Source organism: Xenopus laevis, chromosome 7S, assembly GCF_017654675.1.
Source record: "Xenopus laevis strain J_2021 chromosome 7S, Xenopus_laevis_v10.1, whole genome shotgun sequence".
Taxonomy (NCBI): Eukaryota; Metazoa; Chordata; class Amphibia; order Anura; family Pipidae; genus Xenopus; species Xenopus laevis.
Window position 1 is genome coordinate 88,598,382 of NC_054384.1, and position 15,143 is coordinate 88,613,524.

Below are 15,143 nucleotides of genomic sequence, written 5' to 3' on the forward strand. Positions count from 1 at the left end.
AGTAAGTTATTATGGACTAATTAGGGTTTTGGTCTCTTTTTGTAAGACAACATAATTCAGTGAAAGCAAGTAAAAGCTAAATTTCACAAGCCACCTATCTCGGAAATAAAAGTGACGCTTGTTCCAAAGCTTTTTGCAAATATGGTACACAGAAGGGATCATGTACTTAAAGGAGAAGGAAAGCTCCAAGACAGTTTATTGGCAACAGATTAGCCACAATAGTGCAAGCTAGAACGCTATATTTATTCTGCAGAATGCTTTACCATACCTGAGTAAACAGCTCTAGACACTGTCTCTGTTTGTTTAGGATAGCAGCTGCCATATAAGCTTGGTGGGACATCACTTCCTGCCTGAGTCTCTCCCTTCTCACTTATAGCTCTGGGCTCAGATTACAGCAGGGATGGGAGGAGGGCAGGGGAGAGGAGCAAACTGAGCATGCTCAAGCCCTGTCCTGGAGGTTTATGCTGAAAACAGGAAGTCGGATACAGAAGCTCATGTGTACACAATAGAAGGAAAGAAATGTGGTGTTTCTTTTGACAGAGGACTCAGAGCAGCATTGCTTTGAGGGTTTACTGGTGTATTTATATAGACCTTTCAGATAAAGCTTTCTTAATTTTAGCCTTTCCTTCTCCTTTAAGTCTGCTTAATTGTTATGGCTGTGGAACAAACAATATTCTATATGGGAATGAGTCAGATAAAATTTGCATTGTTGTGATGAATGTTATAAAGAACAGACCAACAGTGACCTCTTCCCTTAACCTTTATTCTTGGTTCTATTGTGTAAATGAGAGACATGGAGTTAACCTTTCGAGACATAGCAAAAGAGACAGCAAATGAAATGTAAACAATACCACAAAATGTTATTTTGTAGGGAAAGAGTTCTGTTTTTCTCCATCTGTACTACCAAGCAGCGAGATAATTTGAAATAAAATAATGCCATTTTGGCAGAATGTAGAATATAAAATGTTTGTTTATCTTCACTAATTTCCTATTTTTGTTTCATTCCTCCAGGTGCAGGTAGCAGTGTGCACCACAAATGTAACAGTGCCAAACATCGCATCATCTCACCAAAGGTCGAACCAAGGACAGGTGGTTACAGTTCTCATTCAGAAGTACAAAACAATGATGTTTCTGAAGGCAAAAATGAACACAGTCATGGCAAGTCATCGAGTCGTGAGAAGAGAAATGGCAAAATGGCAAAACCTATACTGCTTCATCAAAACAGCACTGAGGTTTCTTCTACAAACCAAGTGGAAGTTCCTGACACAACCCAGAACTCTCCTGTCTCTATCAGCAGTGGCCTAAATAGTGATCCAGACATGGCTGATAGTCCTGTAGTTACTGGTGTCTCTAGTATGGCTGTTGCATCAGTGATGGGGAGTCTGTCTCAGAACGCCACTGTGTTTATGTCTGAAGTCACAAATGAAGCAGTGTATACAATGTCTCCAAACACTGGTCCCAATCAACATATTTTGTCCTCAGAAACGTCTACCCAGGGACTGGTACTGGCTGTAAGTTCAGATGGTCACAAGTTTGCCTTCCCTACAACAGGGAGCTCCGATAGTTTATCAATGCTGTCTGCTAATGTTGCTGAAGAGCTCGTACTTTCCACCACTCTTGATAGCAGTCGAAAGATAAATGAAGCCACTATGAATTTTGATCCAGACTGCTTCCTCAACAACCCAAAACAAGGGCAAACCTATGGTGGAGGCAGCCTCAAAGAAGACAACATTTGTACCAACATGAGAAGATCATCAAGCACAGACCGCAGCTTCAGTTTCAATACAGCTTTAGCAAAAGAAATTAAAACAGAGGACACAAGCTTTGAACAGCAGCTATCAAAGGAAAGCTTCCCATCCACCTCATCAAATACACTAACCTTGACTCCAGGTTCTAGTTTGCTCCCATCTGGGGGAGGCCTTAGTCCAAGTACAACTTTAGAGCAGATGGATTTTAGTGCCATTGATTCCAACAAGGACTATACAGCCAGCTTCAACCAGGCAGTGCAGAGCCCTCACGTTCATCAGACACCTTCCCCAAGCTTCTTTTTACAAGATGCCAGCAAACCTATTCCCCTGGAACAAAACTCCCACAATAATCTAAATGACACAAACAGCACTTATGTCAACACCCTAGGAATTCCAAATGTTAAAACAGAAGCAAATTCCCAGACAGCAAGCAACTGCAATGGTACTATAGACCAAGCTAGGATAGAATCAACATCTTCTCTCCAACTGATGCAATTTCACTCAAATTTTCAGGCAATGACTGCTGAAGAGGTTCCTATGGAGGCATCCCAGCAGACTGAAGGAACTAGCAATTTGCTTAAGACAGCTGACCTTCAAGCCTGCAGTGCAGAGCACTATATGCAGTCTGATAACAATGCTGGTATGAGGAATGGTGGCAGTCTGCCTATTCTGCAGGGAAACATGGTTCAAGGTCTCTACCCTGTTGCACATCAGACTATAAGTAACTCTTCCAACATGGAGCTCAATTTAGACCATTTTGATATCTCCTTCAGCAACCAGTTCTCAGACCTTATTAATGATTTCATATCTGTGGAAGGTGGGGGTAGCACAATCTATGGACATCAGCTGGTGGTAGGAGACAATAATGTGATACCTCAGTCAGAAGATGGCAACAGGCCTGCTTACTCTCAGGCTGAAATGTGTATACCCTGTTGTAGCCCTCAACAAGCAAGTATGCAACTCAGCAGTGCTGACACTGGGGTAACTACAATGGCTTATATGCATGTGGCAGAGGTGGTAGCAGCAGCCGCCGCAGCACACAGCACCCTGGGAATGCTTCAACAGAGCGGGCGTTTGTTCATGGTGACCGATTACTCCCCGGAGTGGTCTTACCCTGAGGTGAGATTTCAACCGTTGTTCATGTCAACTTACTCATCATCAGTTATATATATATATATACATACATCGGTGATATCATCAGTTATCTGCGCTTAGTGATGAGATTTCTGTCACATGACTCATTGAAATATGTGTATTATAATAAATAATGTAGTGCTTGTAAAATATAAGAATTGCTAATAGTCCACACCAACAGAATGGAATCTTATTAAAAGTCTTTATTGAGCTAAGGGTTGTGACCCAGGCACCAGCAACATTTCAGACCAACACCGGTCATTCAATACTGTTGGTCTGAATCTTTACTGGTACCTGGGTCAGAACCCTTAGCTCAATAAAGACTTTTAATAAGATTCCTTTCTGTTGGTGCGGTCTATTATCAGTTTTTTGGATATGCAGATGGATGTGGGAATGATGTCACCTGCACTCATTACTGGTATGAAAATCAGGTGCAGACAAGATTGTTGTGTATATAGAACCCACAGACCTCTAGGATAAAGTATAATATAAGAATATTAAAAATCACCTTGAAGTTCCATGATTTTTATGAAAGCATTTGGCCTTCAGCCTTGGGCTTAATCTAGTCATGAAACTAATCTGTTACTTATAATATTCTTATATTTTACAAGAGGGGGTACATTATTCTCTATATAATGTTAACATTGTTCTCAAATGATTTTGGGACAATCTCTCATTTTTTTTCTATTCACACTGGAAATCTATACAAAACTATTTTGTTCCATGTGAGTTTTTCTAATTTTTAACAATTTTTTGAGAGTTAGTAGACCCATTGAAAATGGTTAGTAGAATATGAATTCAAAGTATTCAAGTTTTTTCTATCTTGGTTTTATTTGTTTTTTACTAAATTAGCAAACCTTCGGGTTAGGTCAAATTTAAAGTTTCTTGGATTAAAAATAAATTAATACATTTAAAGATTTGAATTTTTCAATTTTAAATACAGTATGTTCCTTTTATGTGATTAAATCCCAAGTATAACACTTGACACTTTTAGAACCCACAGGCCTCTGGGATAAACTGATTAGATTGGCACCTTAACTAGGGACACATTAAAGGTGGTGACACATGCTTATATTCGGGGAGATTTAGTCGCCTGACGACAAATTGCCTCTTCTTCGGGAGACTAATCTTCCCGAAAAGCCTTTCCGTTAGCTACAATCTAAATCGCCATCAGGATGGCACTCGGAGTGCTTTGTTTTCCAAAGTCATCCGAAGTTGCCCCACAAGGAAACTTCGGGTGACTTCCGAAAACAAAGTGCTCCGAGGGCCATCCCGCCTGGGATTTAGATTCTAGCTGGCGGGAAGGCTTTTCTGGGATATTAGTCGCCCGAAGAAGAGGCGATTTGTCTGATTACAATGCACCACTGCTGCTCTCATTTTGTATAAACAACTTTGGCTAAAAGATTGATCTGGTCATTTACTTTGGCTCAACTGTCTGTGCAGCCAGTAACCCAGTGTGAGATTGTAAAAACTGTATAAATATCCATCACAGTGCCTCACAGGCACTTAATCATAGGCCCATAAATTAAGAGCCTATTGACACGAAAAGCGTAAGGCTATGTGTTAATCTACTTTCATGCCAATAGGCTTGTAAAAGAACTGAGAACTTTATTTAGGCCACAAAGTAGATCAACACATTGCATTTTCGCGTTTCGTTCCAGTAGGCACTTAATCATAGACCTATTGGCACGAAACGCGTAAGGGTATGTGTTGATCTACTTTGTGGCCTAAATAAAGTTCTCAGTTCTTTTACAAGCCTGCTCGTGGGATCTGCGAGTGCCTGCCGTTTTCTCTTTTGGTTATATGAAACTACAAACCTTTAACATCCTAATACAGTTCTCAGGTCATGGGATTTGTAGTTCTATCACCATTAAAATGACACTAGTTGGACATCGCCTGACTAGTTTCGCTGTCCAATAACGTCATCAGATCACGCCTCTGATTAAGCTTTTGGACAGCAAAACTAGTCAGGCAATTACATCACTTCCGGATTTAGCGTGAGCGGAGACACAAGGAGAAGGAATGCCGGCTACCTGATCTCTTATGGACTGAACACTAAAACCGCTTAAATGTTGGGAGTGAGAAGTGATTGTTTTAAAGCACAGTGTAAGTGCGTTACTTTTAAGACTTTTAAATAACAAAAGGTTTTTTACCCTATGGGCAATGCACCTCTGGTTTCCAATGTGTCCATCCTGCTTTTTCTCATGAATGGTTGGCAACTGAGCACGTTGGAGTTTCTGCCACCTTACCCTTTTGCATACCTCCCAACTGTCCCGATTTTTTATAGGACAGTCCCGATTTTGACAGCTCAGCCCTCCCTGATTCTTATTAAACTATCCTGCATACCATAGTATTGTGTTATTCAGATCTTTCTGTAATTTGGATCTTCATACCTTAAGTCTAGCAAACTATGTAAATAAACCCAATAGGCTGGTTTGCTTCCAATAAAGATTACTTTTATCTAAGTTTGGATCAAGTACAAGGTACTGTTTTATTTATAAAATGGAGTCTTTGCGAGACAACCTTTCTGTAATTCAGAGATTTCTGGATAACAGATCCCATATGTGTATTACTGAGTACTGTAGAGTACAACAGAGAAGGAATATTTTCTTTCCTGTTAAAAACACAGGAGATCTCTCTGCTGCACTAGATTCAGTATAATAATATTTTACACAACACACTCATCTTCAGAGGCATTAAATAAGCAGTAATCGGGCTGAAAGAGCAGATGTTTTATGTCAAAATTTAATATGCCATCTGTCAAAAATAATTGTGGTCTTTTAATGAATACAGCGAGGCATATGTCTCTTGAGAAACAGAATGGTTTTTAAAATAGATTTTTTTTTTAAACTTAAGTTATTATTCATTGGCGTTTTAGCCATGCATATTAAAGTACTGGGGAAATAGATGTTTTCTCAATTCAAAAAAAGTGTATGACGTTTTCAATTGGTTCTGTGTAATCTGACTGTCAAGGGAAAGGCATGCTTTTCAATAGGAAAGTGTTTGTTTTCTTTCTTTAAGTGCTAGGTTTGCTCACTTTGCCTTTGTGCCGTATACCTTTTAGTTTTTGAATTGATTCTGCTCCTCCCCCCCACCTGAAATAGATGCATCACTTTTCAATTAATCGTTGTAAAAATGGCAAAATCACATTTGCAGGTTTATCGTTCTATAGAGCACCAGGGTTGTATTCTGGTCCAGTGCCGCCATATATACCAGACCTCTATGCATCCACTGGAGCTTGTGCATGTGACAATAGTGGAAGTCACAATGTACAGAACATGCTTGTGACCTCACTTTTACCGCAATCTGTACCTGAAAACCCCTATCCCCCCTAGATTCCATGGGAATATATCTAGCAGAAGAGTGAGAGTTTTTTGGCAAAAAATCTATTTACTATATAGCCATCTGAGGGCCACCCTCTTAAAGGGGACCTGTCTGCCCAAAAAAACATTATTAATCCTATCCTAAATTATTATTAATCCTATTTTATCATGTTAGTCAAACAAGATAAACTTTAATTACACTGAAAAATTATTTTATCTTCTTTCCTTCCATCTGTGAATTCAGAATTATAGCAAGCAGGCAGGAGTCATTTTGTGGACACTGTTTACATACCTCCCAACTGTCCCTTTTTCAGAGGGACAGTCCCTCTTTTGAAAGCTCAACCTGCAGTCCCTCATTTGTACTGGAAAGTCCCTCTTTTCTCTGCACTGAACAGCCAGAAAAAGAAACAAAGTTTCTCACTTAATTGGCTTTTAGCAGAGAGCCCAGAACAGCTAACAGGTACAAATAAGATACTTTGTAACAATTTTGAGAGACAAAAACACAGTTTAGATAAGGAGAAATATTTTCAAACTTTCATAACCTGCTAAATTTTGTAAAACAAACATGGCAATTAGGGGGTGTGGCCACAGAAAGGGGTGTGGTCAAAAAAATTGCTGTGCTACGTGCGGAAAAAAAAATTTTGTCCCTCTTTTTACTTCCAAAATGTTGGGAGGTATGTGTTTATAAGGCAAGCCTTGCATCATCTCAGAATCTTGTTTGTGCACCAGAAAGGGCACCAGAATCTTGCTGAATGGAAAGAGAAAGGTATTGCCTGGCCTGCCTCTATGAGTTTACAACAGCTATGAATACTTAAATAAAAAAATAATTTGGATTTCATGTTAAGTTTGAAAAGGACTTTTATTATACAGCTTTTTATGTCTGAGTGACAGGTCTACTTTAAAGCTGCTGCCCTAGGAACTGGCCCTTGCATGCCTATATGGTAAAGATGGTCCTTCTGGTTCCCAAATTATGAATGGAGGCTCAGCTTGAAGGCCAGCAAGGAGAAGATTTGGGGTGAATGATTATTGGATTTCCTATCTCTTCCTAGAAAATTTGGGGGAACTATGGCTTTAACAGCAATGTTGTGCTACAGGGGCTTTTAGTTCATACTGGTTTGATATAAAGGATGGATGTGGTTTTGTAAATTTGAGCTACAGTTTGAGCTATTTATTTGGAATCAAAGCAGGATGTACAGTATTGTATGCAGGTAACCCATAAAGTATGCATGCTACATGGCTGCTTGGCAGACAGGGATAATCCATAGTCTAGTACAGTGTATATGATATATACAGCAGATGCAGGGTTGGACTGGGCCGACGGGACACCGGGAAAAAACCCGGTGGGTCCCGTCTTTTGTCGGCCCTTCTGGCCCAGATCCACACCCCTTTTCTCTTTTCACCTCTTTCTCTTTCAGGCTCATGCACACATCCTCGGTGGGGGCGCGGGAGAAACACTGTATTCATTGAAGTATTTTTATAGACACCAGTAGAATAGTTAGACCTGTGTGCAAAATTCAGTATATATTGAAATATTGCCTGCATGCGGGGGCGTAACCACAGAGGAAGCAGCCGCAGGAGAGCCCAGGTGGTATAGGGGCCCCTAAATGTATATACAATTTCAATAATTGGGGGCCTGAAAAATAATTTGCTGTGGGGCCCAGCAATATCTAGTTACGCTACTGCCTACATGGCTGTCTGAGCCTTTACCTAATACATACTTTATAAAGGGGACATGTCAAAGTTGAACATAGGCTTACATCCGCAAAGAAACTATAGATGTTGTGCCCATCTCCATATGTAGGGCTACTGTATAATGTCTCGGTACAATAACACCAACTAAATACAAGTCCAGATGGTCAGTCCACTTATACTGTTGTCCCTGGCAATGCCCCCTTACAGAGCAGTTTCCTGATGTGAATGCAGTGAGAGAATTAAATAAGGCTGTGCATCGATTATATTAGCAGCACAATAACCTCTGAGCCTCACACTGAACATTTTCAAAATGTGTGAATATTACAAAAAAAAAACAAAAAAGAATAGATCAAAGGAGCATAATGGTTTCAAGCAATAGATTTCCTTTAACTGTTTCATACAACAGACCACTGTTGTGTTTGCAGGTGAGATACAAGAATGGTGAAAAAACTAGGGAGAGCTAACAATCTATTTTATCTTTGCCATCTTACAGTTATACAGTAACTAACAAAGAGGAAGAGTGGCTGTGAGCAAGCTCTCTGCCCAAGAAGGGTGGGGGGGGTAGCTTGTGCAGTTTTTAGAGAGTTAAGAAAGAGAAAAGGAAAACAAAAATGATGAATTACTTTTTTAAATCCTGATTTTACTGAGTAGCCCACCCTAAAGCCTAGATGACCTTTCACCTGTTTTATTTCTCTCCTTATGATATATATTACACGCAGAGCTTCTATTTTCATATACAGCAATATTTTATAAGAAGCAGCTACGGGCAAAAGTAACAGCTCAAAAAAGCAGAAGCTAATAACTCATGCCAGCAGCAAATGAAATAACATGCAGACAGTTATTAATAAATTAGGTGAAGGGTTATTAAGAAACAGAAGTAGCTTAGAAGTTAAATCTGGCCAGGTACAAACTTTCTGCCAGATATCAAGTTATCTATAGCAGAGAAGCAGAGTAACCAATTAAAGTAAAGACAATGCTTTTCGATATTTTTTATTCGCTGGAGGCGAAACATGGAAATTTGCCTCGCACTCGCGCCTGGCGAATTTATTTGCCCCACACTACCTGTCACTTGTCTAAAAGCCTAACAGGAGCAATTATTAAATAAAAAAAAAGAGTTGGAAAATCATACACTTTGCCACATTTGTAGCAGCCATTTTTATGCAGCAAAGAGAGAAAGCTCTTGTCTAACCCATATATTTCATTGTAGATTATAAGGTCACGTAACTCCTGTTATAAATGAGAGTGGGGGTACATTATCCACTGTATATTACAATGGTGTCCCATATACATGTATACGTAAAGGCATAAGTCATTGTTTTTGTTATATGACAATAATACTATTATTTGTATTATTATTATGGTGCCATTATATGCCTGGGTGTGCTATAGTATTGCAGTTATAATACAGGTATGAGACCTGTTATATAGAATGTTTACGACCTGGGGTTTTCTAGATAACGGATCTTTCCATAATTGGGATCTTAAGTCTAATAGAAAACCAAGTAAACATTAAATAAACCCAATAGGCTGGTTTTGCTTCCAATAAAGATTAATTATATCTTAGTTGGGATAAAGTACAAGGGACTGTTTTATTATTACAGAGAAAAAGGAATTCATTTTTTAAAATCTGGATTATTTGGATAAAATGGAGTCTATGGGAGAAGGCCTTTTCTGTATTTCAAAGCTTTCTGTATAATGGGTTTCCAAATAATATCCAATACCTGTATATGGAATAGATACTCATGGATAGGGATAGGTTTCCCTTTCACGTATTGCTACACGTATTGCCCATCTTTGGTCTCACATATGGAATAATCTCATCAAATTTGCTTTTCATAGAGGATTAGTTAATTCTGCCGGCTGACTGGCCGCTATAGGTTACTAGATGTTGTGTAAATATTTATTGCATTATTCCTGTGAATTTTGGATTTCCGATTGCATTCAACTTCAGTGAAGTGATGGATTTATTCCAAAGCAGGGATATGATTTGAGCGGTGCACTAAATTATTCAGGCAAGTTCTGTTTACCCATAATGATATGCAGCCTGAGGCCTGTACAACTGCAATTCTGTTGTCTGGGGCGCATTAGCTACTGCATCACTGTGTGCGCTCAGGGCCATGACACATGTAATGTACTTAATGTAATGTAATGTACTCCCTTCTGTTTCATATATGAATATTAAAAGTCACAGAGGAGTTCAGTGAAAATATAAAAACTCAAGACAGAGTTTCGATTACTTTTATACAGTTCACAGAACTCTGGGGCGTCTCCTACTTTCCTAATATTTATAATAAGGGCAGGCTTTTTGTGCAGATATTTCAGTTTTGTAGCCTTATAAATTGTCTGTGAGCATTCTAATTAGACTAGCAGTAGTTATACCAGAAACCGACTAGCATTATGACAAATGGCTGAGCTTTATTTATGTGTTAGGGCTCTTACAGACGAGTGTTTGAAGCTGCGCTCCCCTGCGTTCCATTTTTATGCGTTCAGCCGCAGGGGAGCGCAGGAGTAGACGCATTCAATGGGGCTGTACTCACACAGTCGCATGTAGGCGCCGAACGCAGGAAAAATGCAGCATGTTGCGTCTCAACCTGCGTTTGGCGCCTACATGCGCCTGTGTGAGTACAGCCCCATTGAAAAAAACTGAATGCGTCTACTCCTGCACTCCCCTGCAGCTGAACACATAAAACAGGAACGCAGGGGAGCGCAGCTTCAAACGCTCGTCTGTAAGAGCCCTTACAGGTATGGGATCTGCTATCTTGAAACCCGTTATCCAAAATTATTGGAAGCAAAAACAATTATTGGGTTTAATGAACGTTAACTGTACATGAATTTCTAGTAGACTTAATGTATGAAGATCCAAATTACTGAAAGATCTGTTATCTGGAACACCCCAGGTCCCGAACATTTTGAATAACAGGTCCCGTACCTGTATTGACATTCCCTGGGGCTTCCAAAGTGCCGCAAATTTGCATGTCCTTCCTGGTGCAACTGTGACTCTCATTTACTAGCAAACTTGATAAAGTGCTAAATTGCACCACTGCAGTTACCCATAGCAACCAATCAGAAATCAGTTGGAAACTAAAAGTAGTGTTTGTTATTGGTCCTCTAATTATCTTAAAATCTCCTAATAGCCTTTTTTCTGCTTCCAAAGATATTGATGTTACTTATATAAAAGCATAGGTTAGCCTTATAATGTTTCAATAAAGCACACAGGAACACACAAATACAAAGATACAAAGTTTTATTTTGTGGTCCAAAAGGCGCGAATAAAAGGGGCTAATATATTAAGCAGGCGCAAATTCGCGGCAAATTTTCGAGTTTGCAGCAGACTAATAAATCCGCGAAACAGCGGAGAAAATTCGCCGGTGTCAACAAATTTTGGACGCGTGTTTGAAAAGTCGCTCGCGTCAAAACCGGCATGTCTACATTATTCGGACGCCCATTGAGTTTAACGCCGGCGTCAAAATTGCAGTTTCGTGAATTTCGCAGGAAATTCTCAAATTTTTCAGCAAATCGAAGTGGGACAAATTGGCCCATCACAAATTTTTACAGCCCCAGGCAAAAATTTCTAAAAGTATCATTTTACTATGTACTTGCTCCCAAAGATACAGTACAGTGCATAACTGGCCCACTGTATAGAATTAGCTGAACAGGAAGATCAGTTTCCATTGTGTTACATGGGATGTGGCTATTTCCCTTTCTATTCTAATGTTTTAAGCTCTCTTTCTGAGCGAAAGCTGCCTGTACAGACACTTTTGTAAGCAGGTTGGGCACAGCTGATAACATAGTAACACAGTTGGGTTGAAAAAAGATACACGTCCATCAAATTCAACCTTTTAGGTCCATATATAACCTGCCTAACTGCTAGTTTATCCAGAGGAAGGCAAAAACCCCATTTGAAGCCTCTCCAATTTGCCTCAGAGGGGGAAATATTCCTTCCTGACAATGGCAATCGGACTATGACTATTTTAATAAAATGGCAATCGGACTAGTCTCTGGATCAACTTGTACAATGAGCTATGTATCATCCTGTAAGACTGATTGTAATAGAGGTAGGTCTTTACTGTGCACAGAATATAGTGGGAACACTTTGCAGAGGACTAAACTCTGGACTTTGATGTAGAACTATTCCCCAGTCATTAACAAAAGCCATTGAGGTTATATATGGGACCACACCAGAAAAATGCTCTTCCCCAGTGTAAACCCTTCAGTGTTGGAACATGTACCTTCAGCTGCCACTCCCCATCAACCCCAGACGTTGTATCATTCTCCCCCTATATAAACCCGGGTGATCTTTGGCCATGTCCTTGTCCTGCCATGACCATGCCCCAGAGTGATCCAATCATGCCTAGTTCTATCCAGACCACACTCTATCCTATCCAATATGGGCAAATCCCAAAAACACCCTGTGGAGTTGACAGGTCTGGTCTTGCTAAATGTGTAAACAAGCAGAGGAGGCAGGAATAACTATTTGTAGGTGAGAGTGTAGAAGGATAGAAGGATAGGGGTAATGTTATAACAGTCATATATTTCCATTAACTCTTCACCTGTTTCAAAGGAAACAGCTAAATGTTTGCTATTACATGACCTCCTCTAAGAGACACTGAAACAGATGGAACTATGAAGGGCATTCAAATTTTGGATGCTCAGACATGTAACCTGGAGCTGATTTATTCCCGCCCGTCTCTTTGTGAAAATTGGTAAATCCTTTAATGATTTTAAAATGTTTTTACAATTTATAAAGTCTCACTTGCTATGGGAGGGCAAAGTGCAATAAACAGGTACTGCATGTATGCTGTCTGTGAATGTAGGATTAGCATCAGTTTCCAGTGCTGCATAACCTGACAATTGGCTGCTTAGGGAAAGAAATTTAAAGGGCACCTATTGCAAATAAAAATGTTTTCCCTCACTGGAGGTGAAGTATAATAGGGCAGCTATGTTGCAATAAACATGTCAGTGCATAATGAGTCAGTGACCCAGCTCCAGCGCTCTACGTCCCCTCCACCACTTCCATGTGAGTGAATCACATCAGTGGAAGACTGCTGACCATTGGAAATGATACAAGAAGAGCTGCTGGAGTTGGGGGACACAAGGGCTTGAACTAGGGGAAGACAGCAGATGAGTTACATGATTGGTGTTCCTCCACTTTTGCGCTCTAGGCATGTGTCTCTTCTGTCTCCCCTTTGTTTCAGCCCTACCCAGCTCTCTCATTATGGGGCAAATACACTAAGATTCATAGTTGCGCCAGCGTCCGCTTCACCGCGCTTCGCCAGGCGAATTTTCACAGCGCTACGCAAATTCACTAAAACTAAAAGTTGCGCTCAGGGGAAACTAAAGGTTGCGAAGTTGCACTAGCGTTAATTCGCCAGGCCAAGCGAAGTTACGCTAGCTATGCTTAATTTGCATACGGCGCCAAATTGAATTTACAATGGAAGTATACGTAGCATCACTACACAAGCCTGGGAAACCTTCAAAACATCAAATACAATTTTTATTTTGCCCTACACATGTGCCCACTGTATAGTTAAGGTGCCATGAGTTAGGAAATGTAGGGGGGAAGGAGGGTAGCCCCAAAAAAATTTAGATCTTTTTGAGCCTATCACCCATAAAAAAAGAAAAAACCTAGCGTTTTTTGGGACTTTGAAAAAATTTCAACTTTTTTTGAAGCAATCCCTATCTACTCTATTGCACTTCGCCTGGTCTGAGGTGGCGAAGGAAGTCTAGCGTAAAAGGTAGCGTTCAGAAAAATGCACGTGTCAGTAAATTTGTGTAGTTACGTCCATTGTGCAAATTCGCCAGGCGTAAGGGTGCGAAGTAACACTATCGAATTTACGCCAGTGTCCGTTAGTGAATCGGCGAATTAACGAAAATGCGATACCCTAGCGAATTAACGCTAGCGTTAGGCGCCTCGTCCTTTAGTGAATTTGCCCCATATGTGCCTATGTGTATCACAGGATCGTTCTACAGCCTCCCCAATCCTCGGGATGGAGAGACATTTTTCTTGTGACAGGTGCCCTCTATGTACAGAGCTGCCCTGATTCTGGATACTGGGCTCTGCATTTGGCACTAGTTCTAGAAGTGCTTTATGAATGGGTTTCAAGGGGTGTAGTTTTTGTCTTATGTCATAGTGTACGTGTATACAATCACATAGTTCATGACTAATATACAGGTTTCTTCTAACACCTTATTAGCACTTTCAGAAGTTGCTTCGAAGTACAAAATAAAGTTGCAGAAGAAAAAACAACATCTGTTGACGCTGCGTCCAAGATATTTATATCAGCTACAAAAACTGGAGTGAGACGGGGTGGTTTTCTTCTTTTTAATTGGGCTGCGGATGCCGGCATACTCATAATTATAATCACCCGCTCAAGGTATATTTTAAAGGCTACATGTCCCATAAAATGGAAAAATGTTTATTCGGTGGTCAAGAAAGAGAAGTTTTACGTGGTCGTAAGACAAAACTCCTTGCGGTTTATTTAATAGATAATGAGAGAAATGTGGAGCCAACACAAATCTACTGACACTAAGGAAAAACTTGCAAGGAAACCCATCTCATTAGTTTAATTAATGGCACCTGTGCCTCCTAGATTAGAAGACTTAAGCACCTAATATACAGAGAAAGCTGCCCTTTCTAATCTCTCCTCCATTCCTTCACAGTAACTTTAATGGATTTGGATAATTAGGGTACATTAAGGAACCTATCAAGAGGGAAAGCCAAAACAGTTCCAGAGCAGGTCCATTAAAACCAAGTTGCCTCGTTAAAATACAAAAGAAGATGCTTTGTTTGTTATTCTTTATTTAACAGGAGTTTTTCCCCTGCATGCACATCGACATGACAAGACATAATAGAGTCGGAAATATTTTCAAATGAAAGCGAGTTCTTGCTCTTGGGAACCTGATTATTAACTGTTTTTTTTTATAGAATATTCTGTTGGAATACATGCAACAGCATTCATGCTTAAACACTGGAGTATTAAAATGGTCACAAGGTGGCGCTGTGAATATTGTTAATGTATAATTGCAATGATCTTTGCTGTTGTTTTTTTTCTGCACTCTGTTGTTTTTCTTTTCTATCCACCATATTGGTTTTGATCTTGCACACTGTTAAATGTGCTCTGTATTATCCCTGAGTGATTCACAAGTAAATCCTTTCCCAAGTTGCTGTGCTGAGTGTTCCCTGTGTGATCATCATAAAGACCACCTCTGCCAACAGGTTATGGGCCCAGGCACAATCCAACTCAGT

At 40.0% G+C, this 15,143-nt stretch overlaps 1 protein-coding gene across 9 annotated transcripts in view; it reads left to right on the forward strand.

The window, feature by feature from the left end:
* The window catches only part of LOC108697250 (calmodulin-binding transcription activator 1), a 1,304,230-nt gene that overhangs the window by 1,116,596 nt on the left and 172,491 nt on the right, over positions 1 to 15,143 (forward strand). For all 9 annotated transcript variants that reach the window (XM_041571497.1, XM_041571493.1, XM_041571494.1 and 6 more), the window contains one exon: positions 1,012 to 2,867. In XM_041571497.1, coding sequence (XP_041427431.1) covers positions 1,012 to 2,867 — 1,856 coding nt within the window. The remainder of the gene's footprint in view (positions 1 to 1,011; positions 2,868 to 15,143) is intronic.